General features: G+C 46.6%; 1 protein-coding gene across 1 annotated transcript in view; it reads right to left on the reverse strand.

Annotated features, from left to right (window-relative positions):
* STKLD1 (serine/threonine kinase like domain containing 1) overlaps positions 1-15,230 on the reverse strand; it is a 19,537-nt gene extending 4,307 nt beyond the window's left edge. Inside the window, exons 1-11 of the mRNA XM_044439707.1 lie at positions 15,137-15,230; positions 12,295-12,434; positions 9,182-9,256; positions 8,251-8,355; positions 7,692-7,762; positions 7,390-7,505; positions 5,815-5,957; positions 4,326-4,477; positions 3,699-3,829; positions 2,996-3,079; positions 547-687 (exon numbers count right to left, since the gene is read on the reverse strand). Coding sequence (XP_044295642.1) covers positions 547-687; positions 2,996-3,079; positions 3,699-3,829; positions 4,326-4,477; positions 5,815-5,957; positions 7,390-7,505; positions 7,692-7,762; positions 8,251-8,355; positions 9,182-9,256; positions 12,295-12,434; positions 15,137-15,230 — 1,252 coding nt within the window. The remainder of the gene's footprint in view (positions 1-546; positions 688-2,995; positions 3,080-3,698; positions 3,830-4,325; positions 4,478-5,814; positions 5,958-7,389; positions 7,506-7,691; positions 7,763-8,250; positions 8,356-9,181; positions 9,257-12,294; positions 12,435-15,136) is intronic.
* Positions 15,231-15,273: the final 43 nt, after the last annotated feature.

The raw sequence follows: 15,273 nt of genomic DNA on the forward strand, positions 1-15,273 counted from the left end.
GGAACCTGGATGTAAAATGAGCGAACGAAATTATGTGCGCATTGACTCTCCCTCTGTCCAGTGTCCTTTCCCTTTTCGTTCCCTAAGCACGGGGGTTTTGCAAGTGGGAGGGAAGCTGCCGTGACTGACTAACCTCCAGCACAACCTGCAGTGGCCAGGCGTCTTAGCTTACGGAGGGCAGCCCTCTATTTTGGAAGCCCGGCAGAGGACAGTCCTCTCTTTGAACCTGTCGTCTCTTTTGTGGGTGGGATGGGCCTTGACATTTCCCATGGCAGCCAGCAACAGGCCAGACACGCCGGCCACCTGGTCAACCTTTTCCACAATGGCGTGATGTCCCATATTTCTATCGAAATAGAAATAGTTGTTTCTAAACTGGCAGTTAGCGCCCTGTTTGCACGGGCAGCTTTCATGCAGAGCTGTGTCCTCTCCTGGCGCGGCACAAGTGGCGAGCCGACGGCCTCTTTCTGGATTCCCTCTGTCGCTGCAAGAGCAAAGGGACTGCCGTGTTGCCGGGAGCTGCGGCAGCACGTGGCCGGCGGCACCCACCGTTGCTCGCCATCATCATGAAGATGGTGCAGATCATCCAGAGCAGGTCTTCACTGTCGAAGTGCGTCCTCATGGAGTTGGTCAGGCAGCGGAGGGTGTTTTCCTCAGCCAGCGTTTCCACACTGAGGTTTTGTCCTACGGCTGCCGAAGCAAGAACACCAACACATCAGGGGCTTCTCCCGACCCGACACGCCATCACAAGTGTGCTGACTGAGAGAAAGACACGACCCATAGACAGGCACGAAGAGGGATCCACACGGGAGGACAAAGGTGTCAGCCTCTGCGGTGGCACGATGCATCGCGTCTGCGCAGAAGCTGTTCAGTAATGCCTGAAGGTTCGTTCCACTTATCCCAGGCCACTGCTTCTCAAGGCCACCCTGTAAGCAGTTATACCGGGAGCGTGAGGTGCCGGAGGTGTCCTAGCCCAGCAGTGTGGAGGCACCTGTGGAATTGCCGTTGTCCTCCACCTGTCCCCGGTGGGCTTAAACACGATGTCCCTAAGTTCCCTCTTCCCCCACATATTCCCTTCCTTCTACCTTGTGTGGGAGGTTAGGCTGAAGGAGAATGGGATTGGCCCGAGCTCACATACTGAGCCTCATGGCTGAAAGAGGAGGAATTTGAACCCGAGCCTCCCTGACTGCTCTGATGCTCCAACCCCAGGGGTATTGGGCCTCTTTCAATCTGAAGGCCAAATGAAGGTTTGGAAAAGGCGAGGTGTGCAAGACCACAAGGCTAAAAAGAGCAGCATATTCCAGCCAGTAAAACGGTTCAATGCATAAAGGAGGGGCGCTTTCCGCTGAGGCACCTGCAGTCTTCCAGGCACTCCAGCGAACTCCCCAGCTGCTTTCACACAGCGCTCTGCGGATCGCTTCCTTGGGACCTTCCTGGGATTTATTCAGACTTAGCCCTAGATCTCCCCCCAGCAGACGAGTCAGCTCAGCATCTCTGAGCATTGCGTGAGCAGTGAGGGCACCTTTCCAGGGTGGATCAGGGACGGCAGGTGCCGTTCACCCTGCAAGGCGACTTGCCCACGGGACTGGCCCTTCCTGGCAGCGTGCAGCCCCGGCGGGCAGAGAGGTGTGGGGTGCTTGCAGGGGCGCAGGCTCACACTACGGGAAGGGGAGGACTCGCGAGCGTGCAGCTGCAGGGGGCCTGAGCAGACCCTTGGCACACCTGGTCACACCAAATCTTGGCCTGGCTCTGGCAACTTTTTGCAGTTTGCGTGATTTAAAAAAAATGCTTTCTGAGTAGCGCTTTAGGAATGGTACATCCTTTACCGTGATAACGGTGCTCATCGCCCTACCTCTGCCAGTGATCTGCAGCAACAGGGAGTATGCAGCCACCTGCACCTCAGGAGAATCAATGTGATTCTGCGTGGCGCAAGTCACAGGATCTACCAGTCCCAGGAGGTTTTTTACACTGACTGTGGGGGAGAAAGCGTAGCTGTTTTATTTATTTTTGTTGGTCATGGCTCTCTGTTACTGTTTTCTACTATAACTGGTCCCCCCCATTTTGGGGTCCCCCCCCCCAGTGTAGGGGCAGTCACGCCCTCTTGCATGGGTGCTGGGAGACACAACCCATACTGGGGGCCGCCTCTTCATCTGGGTGATATTCATGGCACTGAGACCTGCAGGCTGAATTTACCAGTATGTAGCACTTATTAATGCAGTTTATTCTATTTATACCCCGCCTTCTTTTCCTTTCGGGGAACTCAAGGCAGCTTACCTAATTCTCTTCCTCTCACTCTCATCCCCACAGCAACGACCCTGTGAGGTAGGTTAGACTGAGACTCTGTGACTGGCCCAAAGTCACCCAGTGGGCTCCGTGGCTGGGTGGGGACTCGAACCCGGCTCTCCTGAACCCCACCCCCGTCTCCTTAGCACTACAAATCCACGCAGCTCAGGGATGGCGTCCCCTTCCTTTCCCCATCGCTCAGTTGCTGGTTGGTTTCCCAGCTTCGTGCCCTTTGTATAGGTTGAAAAGCCTCAGCCAATGGTTGTCCTCACCCCTTTGGCCTTCGACCTGCCCACCAGTGCGATGCAGCCCCCGTCCCCAAGAGCTTCTTCAGAAGGCATTCACCCTCAGGCTGAGAGAGGACCGACCCCCGTGTTGTGGCCGCTTTACTTGTCTTGCGTAGCTACACAATAAACGAGCACACAAAGTCTCCTTTGCTGACCTGGAAAGGGACGGGCCTGCGGCCAGATGGGCGACCACAGATGGAAGCAGGGCAGGAGGTTGGGCTCATGGGCCTTGTGTCAGCAAGGCTGGCCCACTACCGCCATCTGTGAGAACTGCAGGAATCGGCCCGGAGCCAGCAGCCAGCGACGGGGCTTCCTCACCAGCCCTGCCCCAACTCCCATAAACCCATTCCCTGTTGCAATGAAACTACATATGTTATCCCACTCTGAACATCAAGAAAAATAAAAACATGCGTTCAGTCACTGCATACCTTTTGCGGCTTTCAGGAGGCTAATAAGGCGCTTGATGCACTTGACCTGGGCTTCCTCAATGTCCTCGTAGGACACCATGATCTCTGCGGAAGGTGGGGAAAGAAACAGCTGTGCATTCCTGTGAGGAACACTGTCAGAATTACTGCTTTTCCACTACCACCTAAACTGCACAAGGGTTGCTGTCTTCTGGGAACACCATCTGTTTTATAATACCCACATGAACAGCCTCCGAGTCTGGTCCCCCGATCTTTTGGCCCCACGGAATTTGACCAACTGCTGTGGCCTCATCAAAAGCCTGCTGGGTGGATTGCTGCGTTGGTGCATCGGTGGATTTGGAACCTGGGCAGGCTGGGCTTCCCATCCCAAGCTGCACACATGTGCCAGCTGCATGTGCGCGCGCGCACGCACACACACACACATTTCTCATCCCACTATGTTGTCTCAAATCCAGCACAACGCTTCCTCTCACAGAACTGTGTCTCTCCAAACCTCTTCTTCCATCTGTGGCCACTGCTTCACATTCTCCCACCTTCTCTGGCAATGGAAAAGTAGCTCAAGGCACGGCCAAGAGTGGGGCTCTGTTTGGCAGTGGGGGTGCTTCTGAATCCCCCGAGAGTCAAATGCGCCCCTTAAGCTCCCTCTCCTCTCTTAGATTCCTTCCTATTTCTAAGAAAGGTAGAAGCTTCTGTTTGCAAACCTTACCGAGAACAGCCTGGATCTCACTGTTCAGGATAACGTCCGCCAGTCCTGGTGGGAGGCTCTGCTTAACTTTCACTAGAGGAGAGTCAGCTAGACTCAGACATTCTCTTATGAATGGATTCTCAACCAGCTCCCTAAAATTGCAGGAGAGAGGAAAACCCAGCTATTTAGTTGAATCAAAACAAGGTGTCCCAATATAGCTTGCTTGCTTGTTTGATTGATTTGTAACCCTACCTTTCTGTCAAAGAATGGCACTCAAGTCATCTTAACAAAAACAATTTAAAATAGATTAAAATAATAAAACATATTCGAAGACAAAAAGAAACATGACAGAGAAAAAAAGCACCAGCCTAACCACAGACTTATCTGCAGGCTGAATGCATTTTGAAGCAAGGTGGTCTTTGCCTGCCACAGGTAGGATAGCGGGGGGGGGGGGGGGAACTGAGCCACGCGTGAGAGGGGGCGCCACAGCCTGGACGTGGCTGCCAAAAAGGCCCTCTCTTGTGTTGCGACTGGCTGTTGCTTATATAGTATCTCTCTCGGCACGTGATGTTTGTTGTTTTGAGAGAGTACAGCCTTAGAGGTGGCAAACAGCAACTCCCACACAGGAGACAACAAATCCCAACTCACTGTGCAGTGGGCCTCATGGTCGGATCGATCATCAGCATCTGAGTCAGAAGAGAAGACAAAGGTGTATCTTGATACCTCACGGATATCAAGGCCTCCTCCAGAGCACTGGTATTCTCCCTAATGTCATGCAATAACGAAACTGGCTCTTTTGCCTAAAAAGAAACAAGCCATGTGAAAAGCACACCAGACGGCTGGAACGGACACACGCTTTGGGCAGGGCTTTTTAAGGTGGCCCAGGCATTCCATTCCTCCTTTTCGTTGTCAGGCTCATTTGTGGTGCCGGCAGCCCAAAGCAGGCCCTGCTTCTGCCCGTCCTGCCTCGCTGTGCCCCCTCGTGCCGCAGGGGCAGCCTGCCACCCCATGTCCTCCCTCTCTTTCATGCCACTCTTAGGAAGAACATCTGAACTGTAGCAGTTTCCTGGCAGTTTCCTCGGAAGTTCTGGCAGGGCATCTTTCGGGCCTCCTGGGCCATCTAGTCTGACCCCCGGCTCCAGCTGGCTCCACTCATGACATGCCCACCATGTGCATGGCCAGCCTTTTCAGGTCCTTTTCAGGTTGCCAGCAGTTGAGCTGGCAAATCTGCAGAATGCAAGGAGGCCCTAGATAGTGCTGTGGAAGGCATTTGGGATTCTTAAAAGGGACAGAAGGAAGGAAGCAGGATCCCTGGAAGACACTTTAGTGACTCGGGAGAGTCAGAACCTATATTATCAAGTATCATACGGCTGCAAGACAGGGAAGCTGATGAACCTAAGTGAGAAGGCAAAGATGGAACTGAGAGAAATAGCTTAAAGACTGGTCAAAGAACATTCAGAAGAGAAAGGACCTGTCCGTGAGGAGCATTTGTGAAGGGAAAGCATGAGATACCTCAATCTGTAGTTATTAATATACACTCTTTTATTTACTAAGAAAATAAGTTACTGAGCATCTTGAAGCCGATATGCTTAATGTACAAATAAAGTTTGATTTGATTTATTGTTAACCCAGAGTCATAGGCTATTTGAATACCAGTGTCTCATCCTGGGGACCACCTAGTCCAACGAAGGGGCCTTTCAGCTTGGGCACAGTATTATGGGAGAGGTTAATTAATAAGATTGGATTAAATTCCTGGTGGCAGCGTTACATACCCAGAGAAAGAGAGGGAAATATCAAGAAAGTCAAAGGCATTCCATATCTACAAGTTATAGGCGGGGATTCATGAGTGCTTCCTTCAATTACAGTGAAGAAAGTTGTTCTGCCGATGAGCATTTCGTAATTTCACATCTTTTCTTAGATACGGATGAAACCAGAGGTGGCCAATTTATTGTCCTCCAGATGTTTTGGCTTACAGCTCCCATCATCCCTCACCACTGGATGCGCTGCCTAGGACTGATAAAGAGTTGTAGACCAAAACATCCGGGGGGCCACTTCCACTGAAATGAACACTAGCTTTTTGCACGGCTAGTGATTGTTCAGTAACTGAATTGTTTAGTAACTCTCCATTGTTACATACTTTTATGTCAGAAGAGGAATGTGCTTTCAAGGCTGAGCAGCTCATGATCTCCAGTAGAACACAGCCAAGCGACCAGATGTCCGATTTGTCACTAAAGCAGAACTTGAGAGCTTCTGGCGCCATCCAGGATTTAAAGTGAGGAACTGCGGGGAAAAAAGAAATGGAAGTATTATTTTCCCTTTGTTGCTGATTGTGTGGCCTGAAGGTGTTATCATCTGGCATGGTACAGCTATTCAAGGGGAAGGGGAAGGGAATTAAACTTGGCTTGCAGCATGATTTTCACACAGGGCTTTCTTTCCAAGTCTAGCCGAAGACTGAGGCTGCGACTGCATGCATACCAAGACTGAAAATGTCGCAAACCTCCTAGGATTTGCCAGCCAGCACTGCTGGCTGGGGATCACTAGGGACTGTAGGACTGTTTTCTGCTTACACTTGCACAGGACGGCACCTTTCATTATATAAATTATGCACGGTAATGAATGTGCAGAATTGACAAAGATGGCAACATTTCTCTTTCCTTGGTTCCTCTCCTCATGATTTTGGTTTTATTAGCAGTATTTTTGATGCACCCCCCTGAAGCTGTTGTGAAGAAGAAAGGGAGAGAAAACTATAAAGCATTTGGTATTTTATGTCCTGTATAAAAAGTGATTAAAAGTCTCAAAAGCTGCAAGAGCAAACTTTTCAATCTTATGTATGACTGTTCATCATTAGGTAAAGTTAGTTTTACAGCAGCATTTCACTAATATTCAGGCATGTTGAATGTCCAAAAGTAGAATTTATGGCTAATGACAAGTATACAGAATCATTTATTCCTCAAAAATGGGAACATTCATTTATAAACAGACAGCAAAATGTGTTACACCCAGGGATCATATAAAATTATTTTCCTCCTGGTTGCTAGGTTTCTAAGTCGTTCTGTTTTTATGCAGACTCCAATCTGCAGCAAGAGCTCGTGGGCAGTACGACCTGCCTTCCAACTTAGAAGATTCCTTGAAGAAATGAATGGCTGACAACTAACAAAAATGTTTTCTCCAGTATCTTTGTTGTACGCTAAGCTGAGCTGATTCGCAGTGTTATTGGCATCAACGCATTCTAATATTTTTCAGAAGTATTACAACCTGTGGGTTAACAGTCTGGGGATTTTATTTTATTGGAGGCTGTTCCTTCTTAAACATCTCAAAGAAAACACAATCACATTTCCACTGGATTGATGTTTGATTTGTAGTGAGCATTTACACAGCAAATCTCAGATTCCTGTCAAGCCCTTCCACCAAGCTTTCACAAAACATTTGCTGTTACTTTACGACTTGGAGGATAGTGCCATGTACTGAATGCGAAATGTCCTTTGATGCAAGCAAGCATCTGCCTGGCAGACTGAGACTCCAAACTGGTTCCACACACATTTCAAATAAACAGGGACTGCTAATCTAGGCACAGTTAAATATTCCTGATGCCAAGCACTGGTAGAAATACTTTGCCATATCCCTGGCACGTGTCTCTCTCCCACCATTTAGGAAAACTATTTTTAAGAATAAGGCTACTGAAAATTTTTTTTAAAAAAAGAAAACCTTCTACCTTCTTGTACTCTTATCTTCCATTTCATCTCATCCGTCATGAGGGTTTCTGAACTGAAGTCACCAAGCATGAAGGACGCCTCACCATTTAGCAGGATGTTGGATGGTTTGATGTTTCTGAAACAAATAGGAATTTTTTAGCATGCTAAAATGGAGTTACATATGAGCAAAGCTGTAAGCAGTTTATGGGTGTCTTTTAAAACGGTTTAACATTTATGGTATAAATGGCTATATAAGAATAACTAAAGATGTGAAGAAACTGGAAGAACAGCATTATTTAGGTACTTAAAAAATTCTCCTTACCTGTGAAAAATATTTTGTTGATGGATGTAAAGCAAAGCATCCACCATCTGCCCCAGGAATATCTGAACTACCTATAAAGGGGGGTGGGGGTGAAAGACAAGGGGACTGAGAAATATGCTGTTGTATCAAATCAGAACTTGAGATATTTTCATCTTGCTGTGGGCACTGGGCATGACACTTTTCATTGTATAGCAGCCCTCCCAAACCTCCTGTCTTTCAGATATTTTGGACTACAATGCCCAATATTCCTGGTCACTGGCCATGCTGAGTGAGGGCTGGGTCACTCACTCTAGAATTCACTTCCTTCAGGTATTCATCTTTGCTCCTCCACTTAAAAATAAAACAAAGCTCTGGAAGAATTCTCCAAATGCTCAAAGTCATTGTCATTGGCTTTCCCTGATGGGTATTTTTCCTTCCTCTGCATTCTTTTTGCAAGTTTAAATTGGTCTTGGGAGGATTTCATTTCACTTGGCCATGTGTATGTCGGCATGCGTGCATGGGATGAAAACTATCAGCACACCCACACTGTTGTTATCATAGTAAGAATCGTTCTTTTTACCCTGAACTGAATTTCCTCACGTTTTTGCCTCTTGGCTTTGATCAACATGGAAAGGTCACCTTGACCCGAGTAATGCATCACCAGGCAAAGAAAGATGGACGAGATCTGCAACAAAAAGGACAGAAAACTACCATCTCGGTGATCTCCGGAGGTTGCAGCGTTTGTCATAACAAGGCCACCCCTGCAGTCCACTCAAGGACAGAGCGGGAAATTCCAGCGGCAGTTCCAAGGGAGGCCACTGTCCTCTCTTATCTGATGAACGGTAAGAGGTCCGGTGGTGACTGCAGCCCTGCGTTTTCCCACCACTTGGCCCCATCGGATTCCTGACCACAGAACAACCATGAAGGGGAAAAATCAGAATTACTGCACAGTATTTTCTGATAGGTAGCATTAGGGGATTTCTCTCTGGAAGCACCCCAGGTAACTGTTTCTAAGTATGAAATATTGACATAATGGGATGTGGATGAAAGGGAAACCAGCTGAAAGTATCAATATTTTAGATCCATGAAGGGAAGGTAGAATGTGTTTCTTTCCTCTGTCACAGTACTTTTGGAAATGTAAGAAATTCTCTTTTTAGTATGGGAAGGAATTTAAACATTTCTTCCCCTACTCTCACTTTGAAGAGGCGTAACACAGTAATAGGTAATTAATGCATCAGCTGCTGGTATTTTTCAGTTCTCTCCATGAATGCACTGAAGTCTCAACTGAATTTCCAAGATCTGTTTTGTTTTAATTTAAATGAATTTTATCCCACCTTTCCACATCAAAATATACTCTCAGCATCCTGTGCCCTCCTGGATTGCACCAGCCTGTGCCTCCTCCTTTCACAGGGCTCAGAAATTTGGAGCTGTTGCCTAAGTTTTACAAAGGAGGAGTCCCACTGAACAACCCCAAATGTGGGTAAGTTGAACAGATATAATTTCATTCTCACCTTGTTATCCCAAATGATAAACATTTCTTTGTAGGCACAGATGTTTCGATGCTCCAGCTTCAGCAAAGCCATGACCTGTTGGGAGAACAGTGAATGAGGGGAAAGGTCTGAAATACAGATGCGTAACACACGAAGCTATGCTCCGATTTCCTGATTGCCTCTGATTTAAAGTAGTTTTATTCCACTCCTCACCAAAACAATCTCCTAGAAACAGTCAGTTAAATAGGATGGTCCCTGGCCCACCGCCTTACAATCTAAAAAGATAGAAATGTAAGAGGAAAGGGGTGGGGAAGGAAGTCTGGCCCTCCTAGGGTCCCGATCCAGCTTGCCAGGCTTCTCCGGATGGCCATGATCCCTTCCCCTGGCCCCACAACCTTTCCCCAGTGACTGAGCATTTGGTGGTCTCCTGATTTCAGGGCAGGTTTTTCCCTATTCTAAGAAGTTGGTGTTCCTCTTCTGAAGTTTAATTGGTGGCTTTTTGTCTTTGGCCAACCTACTATTGGGCATTCCATATCAAAGTATTTAAAAGTTGATTTTCAACACTCCCAAGAGCATTTATTGATCTCGTCAAATCATTGTTGATAAAACAACCGCACTGTTTAACTTTATTCACAGAATCCTCTTCTGCATGAGGTCTAGAAAAATAGCTCAACTTGTTATTTTGTGTTTGCACAAAACAGTAAGCCAGGGTCACTTATCCTGAACAAGCCGAGTGCTGATGCAAGAGCTGCTTGGTCCTTCCTTTTCAGGGGAAACAGGTAAACAAATCGGAGATGGTTTGCTGTACATGTTCTCACAACTGGCATCCTGGTCAGGAACTGTGAGCTGGCCATAAGCATTGCTTGTAATCCCAAACCAGGATCTGTGATTTGGACATTACGCGAAGTAAATCAGTCAAGTGGATCAGGTGTTCACTGAGCCATAGCTGGGCCTTGGATTATCACCCTTGGCCATGATGCTGCCGCTGCGCAAAGCTACACAAAGGAAATAACCTCTGGTTGGTTCTGCACGTACATACTTGTGGTATGTATACTGAGACGACCAGGGTTCTTGGTCTGTGAGGACACAACTGGTATGTCATCGCAAAAGCCACAAGGCATTCTAAAGGCAAAAAGGTACTGTGGCATGAGTCTTCACAACGCAGGCAGGTAAAATCCTGTGTCAGCACAGGTGTGATGTAAAGGGGAGAGAAGAGAAGCTACCTCCTTGAGAGCATCGTTTCCTTGCTTTTCATCCACGCATTCCACCTGCACATAACAACAAAAGCCAAGGATGCTTGTAAAACTGGAAAGATTTCTACGGCTTGCTCTGCACTTGGGAACTCTTTTCATCATTATTATTTAGTGCATTGGGGTATGATCCTACAGTTCCTGGGAAAGTTGCCCAGGAACTAAGATTTTGCCAGTTCCTCTTCTCAAAAGCTCTAAATGCTGCTATGGATTGGGCAGGGGTGGGAGGGTGGGCGAGCTTCAAGATCTGATCTCTCACTTGCTTTCCAAGATGACAAAAGTGATCTCAATGACCTTGCAGAGGTCAGAACGAGACATTCCAGCTGCAGTCTGTTCCAGTTCACCCCTTCAACTTCCTCTAGATGGGCTCAAAAGCCCACCAATTAAAAAACAAACAAACAAAAACAAGAATGGAAAGTTGAAAATCACCTGATTGCTCCCCGTGCTTTGATAGCAGCAGGCACAGAAACCTGTTCTATGAAACATACACGGCCCACCAAGGCCTTTAAAGGAGGGTCTGGGTTTATTTATTTATTTAAACTTTTTATATGCCATCCCCTTGCTACATAGCCTCGGGATGGCTCACAGAAGTATATAAATAAAACAATTACAATTATAATTAAAACCTGGAAACACACTGGCTGCACAATTAAAATATATAAATATTAAACATTTCATTTTGTCTTGAATTGCTTTCTCATAAAGAAGGATCTTTTGGTTGCTGCATGATATGGTGTGACCAAGCTTTAACTATTTATTTCATTTGTCCTTCTTATTTGTTAGATTTATAGCGTGACTTTTCCTTTTTTCAAAGAACTTCAGCTGGCTTACATAGTTCATCTCCTGCTGCTGCTCTCAATCTTATCCCCACAACAATCCTGTGAGGTAGGCTGGGCCGAAAATCCATGACTGGCCTGAAGTCACCCAGTGGGCTCCCTGGCTGAGCGGGGACTTGAACCTACAGCACCCGAGTCCCAGTTCCGCCCTCTTAACCTCTGCACCACCTTGGCTCCCTGGGTTGAGTACTGCCTGTGATTAGCATGATTTCTGATACCTAGTATGTATTCCCTGTATTCCTAAGATTTTTATACTTTTAAATCAATTATTCATCATATATTGTGAATTTATGTTTTGGAAACTGCCTTGAGAGTATTTCTGACATGTTGGGGCCTGGCATGCATTGTTAATGATGACAAATATTTCAGGATCTTTCCTATTACAGACTAAAGCACTTCAGTTATTGGGTGGGACATAAATGAACACTGTTCCGTGAAATGTACTTCCATGAGACAATACCCAGGTTCTCTTGGGGGCGTGTTGTTTAAAGGACATCCTCCGGTGTCCATCATATCCACCAACTCAGAAACCTTTCTCCCTAAGCCTGCAGGTATCGAAACTTAACACGATTGCTTAGCGGTGAAGAAGGGACAAATATTATGTTCAAAGGAACTCTTTTATTACTTCCATGTCCTAGCACTAAACTTCAGCGTTGCATTTTATCAAATGTAAATGATTATTTGCGCTGTTTCTGCTGAAAACCATCTAGAATTAAGCAGGCTATAAGCTGAAGGATAATTATTAAAAATAAACAAGCACACATATATGAGTTCGAAGGTGAAAATTTGCTAAATGCCTATTCACATTGCCCAACCAGTGAAGAAATGGTGAAGAAATGTGAGAACTTCGCTTGTTTTGTTCTAATAATGTTCTGACCATGTGTTATTATTGAATCATAATCATAATAAACTGCCTTTATTGTAATGCGAGATAAGCCGCTCGTGATGAACGTGTTGGTCTTTCACAAAATAATTCACTAGTGATGCACTTGGAAGCTCCATCGCATCTTGTTGTCATGGAAACCACCTGTTCTATCTTCCCCCTCACCTTTTTCAAAATATACTTCTTTTTCCCACCATCCTTTTCTTCCTCTGTTTTTGACCTGACCACCAGCATCGTCCCGAGCGCACCGTCGGACAGTGGGTGCAGGACCTGTACAAAGAGGTCAACGTACATGAGCCACAGGACTGAGAGCAAACGGAGGGGACGCTGACGACACGGTATGTAACCAGTGCGAGCTCACATCCTGAAGCAGGAAATAAAAGCTACCTGCACAGCAATCTACATTATTCCGATCAGTGCACCGTGAACACAGAGAAGTCATGATCAAGCCCTGCACACTGAACTGCCTGCAAAATACAGAGCCGATTCACACATTGACCGACATTAACAAATGGGTGAGCTGCCGTGTCTGAGCCCGCTCATTGTGCTTGAAGTACACATTTCATCGTTCGGTCCTTGATTTATGCTGAATCAGCTGCACGGATGGAAGTGGATCCCCCAACCCTTCCTTCCAATGTTCACAAAGCCAGGAGCCACTGCGGAACGAGGTTGGCTGCAGTTTAGGGGAAAGGGGAATCCCCCAAAATCAGGGACAGGGTGCTTAAGCTTTCATGGGTAAAGCAAATCCCAGATCCTGAAACATGCACTAAAAATACAGGCTCGCTCCAGAGATCGTACAGAACATGGCCTGAGCTTTCCAATGATAAATCATGGTTTAGAACGTTATGTTTTCTTTTTCACCTTCAGGTGCAAAGGCCTCGGGAATCAAGAGCGGCTGCTGTGACTATGGTTGCTACATTCAGACATCATATTAAACCATAGTTAGCACAAACCATGTTTTGCAAACCCACATTACATTTGATCCTGATTTGCCACAGGATTGCAAGCCATGGTTTCTCAATTTTCCAAGGGATGACTTTGTCGTTCAGAAGAAACTGAACATGAAAGGCACATGTCCAATCCAGTGCCCTCACTGCACATGATGCTCAGAAGTTCAGAGGTTCACACACATCCCTTGCATGAAGGTGTTGTGGTGATGTCCAAATGGCTGACCAGGGAAGTAGAAGGAAGGAGTTTCAGCTCCAAGATCACAGGATCTGGGGCCGGAACTCTGAATAACCCAACGGTCTCCCAGATAGCATTGCATCTTAAACCAAGTTCTTCTCTTCTGTAACTGTTACCAATATCTTTGCTGCAATGAGTTTATTAACCTGCTAAGCTCTTTGCAACATGGAAGATCACCTAAATTTCGTGTGCTTTTTCTTGTTTCTGATACAAAAATGGTCTTACAGAAATTGTGGCCAAATATTCTGAGCGCAATGACGATGGGTTTAAAATAGGCTTATTTGTTTCTTGTTGGTAGTGACAAAAGATATCTGACCTGTGTTTTAGGATTTTATTTCAAGTATTTAGGATTTTAAGTCAAGGAAGGACTTGGTATTTTATTTGCCCATGTCGGTTGTTGTATAGGTCCTACTGTGAGGTCCGCTGACTGGCTGAGTGAGCTGATTTGGATAACTACAGCTTATACTTTAATAACCACACTATCTAAATTGAGCTGTTATAGGACGATGAGACAAAATATTTTCAAAACATATACATCACACAGCTATGTTAGTCTCAGAATGCCCATTGGCTATTTCTCCCTCTCAAGGGCAAACTGGTTTTGTGGTCCATGCAAGATGCAGGCAAAATCCCTCCAGGACCAAAAGGCAATACCACCTGGGCAGAAATTCTGGCATGTCTTCCAATGTGAAGACCAGCTTGGCCTGCAAATTATTCATAATTATGAAGACTATTCCTTTATCTTTGTCAAGTAGTACAAATATGAAGTGTGCCATTATGATTATGCTACTCTTGAATGTGTGTGTGCATGCAAGTATACAACTGAAGTCAGAAATGTATATATTTTGAACTAACCTGAAGTGCTCCTGCTTTGAAATATACAGGTTTAAAGTAGAAGGAAGGTTGTGGAGACAGCAAGAGGCTTGTTGTTCTGTTCTATGACCACTGTTTATTATTTTGTTCCCCATACGTGCCCAAAGCCAACGGGAAATATTTGATAAAATAATGGCCACGAGGCGTTCATTAATGATCCATTTTCAACTTCCTATCAAGTAATGGTGCAATAGACACTCACACATTGTAAGCCCCTTGTCCTAAACCAAGGGTAGTTTGGAAAAAAAAATGAGGTGTAAAAGGAATGAAAGCAATGAAAAGCAACGGGGAAAAAGCAATGAAAGAAAAATACAGGGAAGGGCACAAACTTAGGCATGCGCAGGCAGAAAGGGACCTGCAGCTGCCAGAATGCCCCAGCCAGGCCCGCTCGCATAGGATGGCACGTGTCGCACCTGGGGAAGCGGCAGGCGGGCAGGTCCCAGCTGCACCTCGAGAAGCGGTGCAGAATAGTCCAAAACAGAAACCGCAGCAACCTCACGGGGAGGGGGATTGGTGGCTGGGGCATGCTGAGATTTGTAGTACCTCGCTCCGCCTAAACCTGCACAGGATCGCCCTCCTAATCGCGCCTCTCTGTTCTGTTTATTTTGCCTTTCCAATGCATGCTCGAGCGGGAAAAGACGCGGAAACTGCATGGGATATAGGAAAAGGAAAAGCGTACTAACCAGAAAGGAAGTGATGGGCTTTTTAAAAATTATTAAAAATATATATACTCTTCAGGGGGTAGGACTTTGTTCTGCTTGAACAGACACAGGATTGTGCCTTAATCTATAGGAACGAAAAGCAGAACAACCCTAACACCCCCCCACGGGGACGTGCAAGCAGCAGAGGTGCCCCCCCCCACACTGGAAAAGACCCTGTCCGCCCCAAAGAGCGCCCCCTCTCCCTAACTCTGTGTGTGTGTGTGTGTGTGTGTGTGCGCACAACCAACCTCCGCCCACCAGCTGACGCAAAGAGGGGCTACCTCCTCCCTCCAGAAATGAGAGGGCCCCCGCGCGCCCCTCCCGCACCTCGTACTTCTCCATGGCCCGGCGGCGGCGGCGGCGGCGGGGGAGGGGCGGCAGGCAG

Source organism: Varanus komodoensis, unplaced genomic scaffold (assembly GCF_004798865.1).
Source record: "Varanus komodoensis strain SLA01 unplaced genomic scaffold, ASM479886v1 scaffold36, whole genome shotgun sequence".
Taxonomy (NCBI): Eukaryota; Metazoa; Chordata; class Lepidosauria; order Squamata; family Varanidae; genus Varanus; species Varanus komodoensis.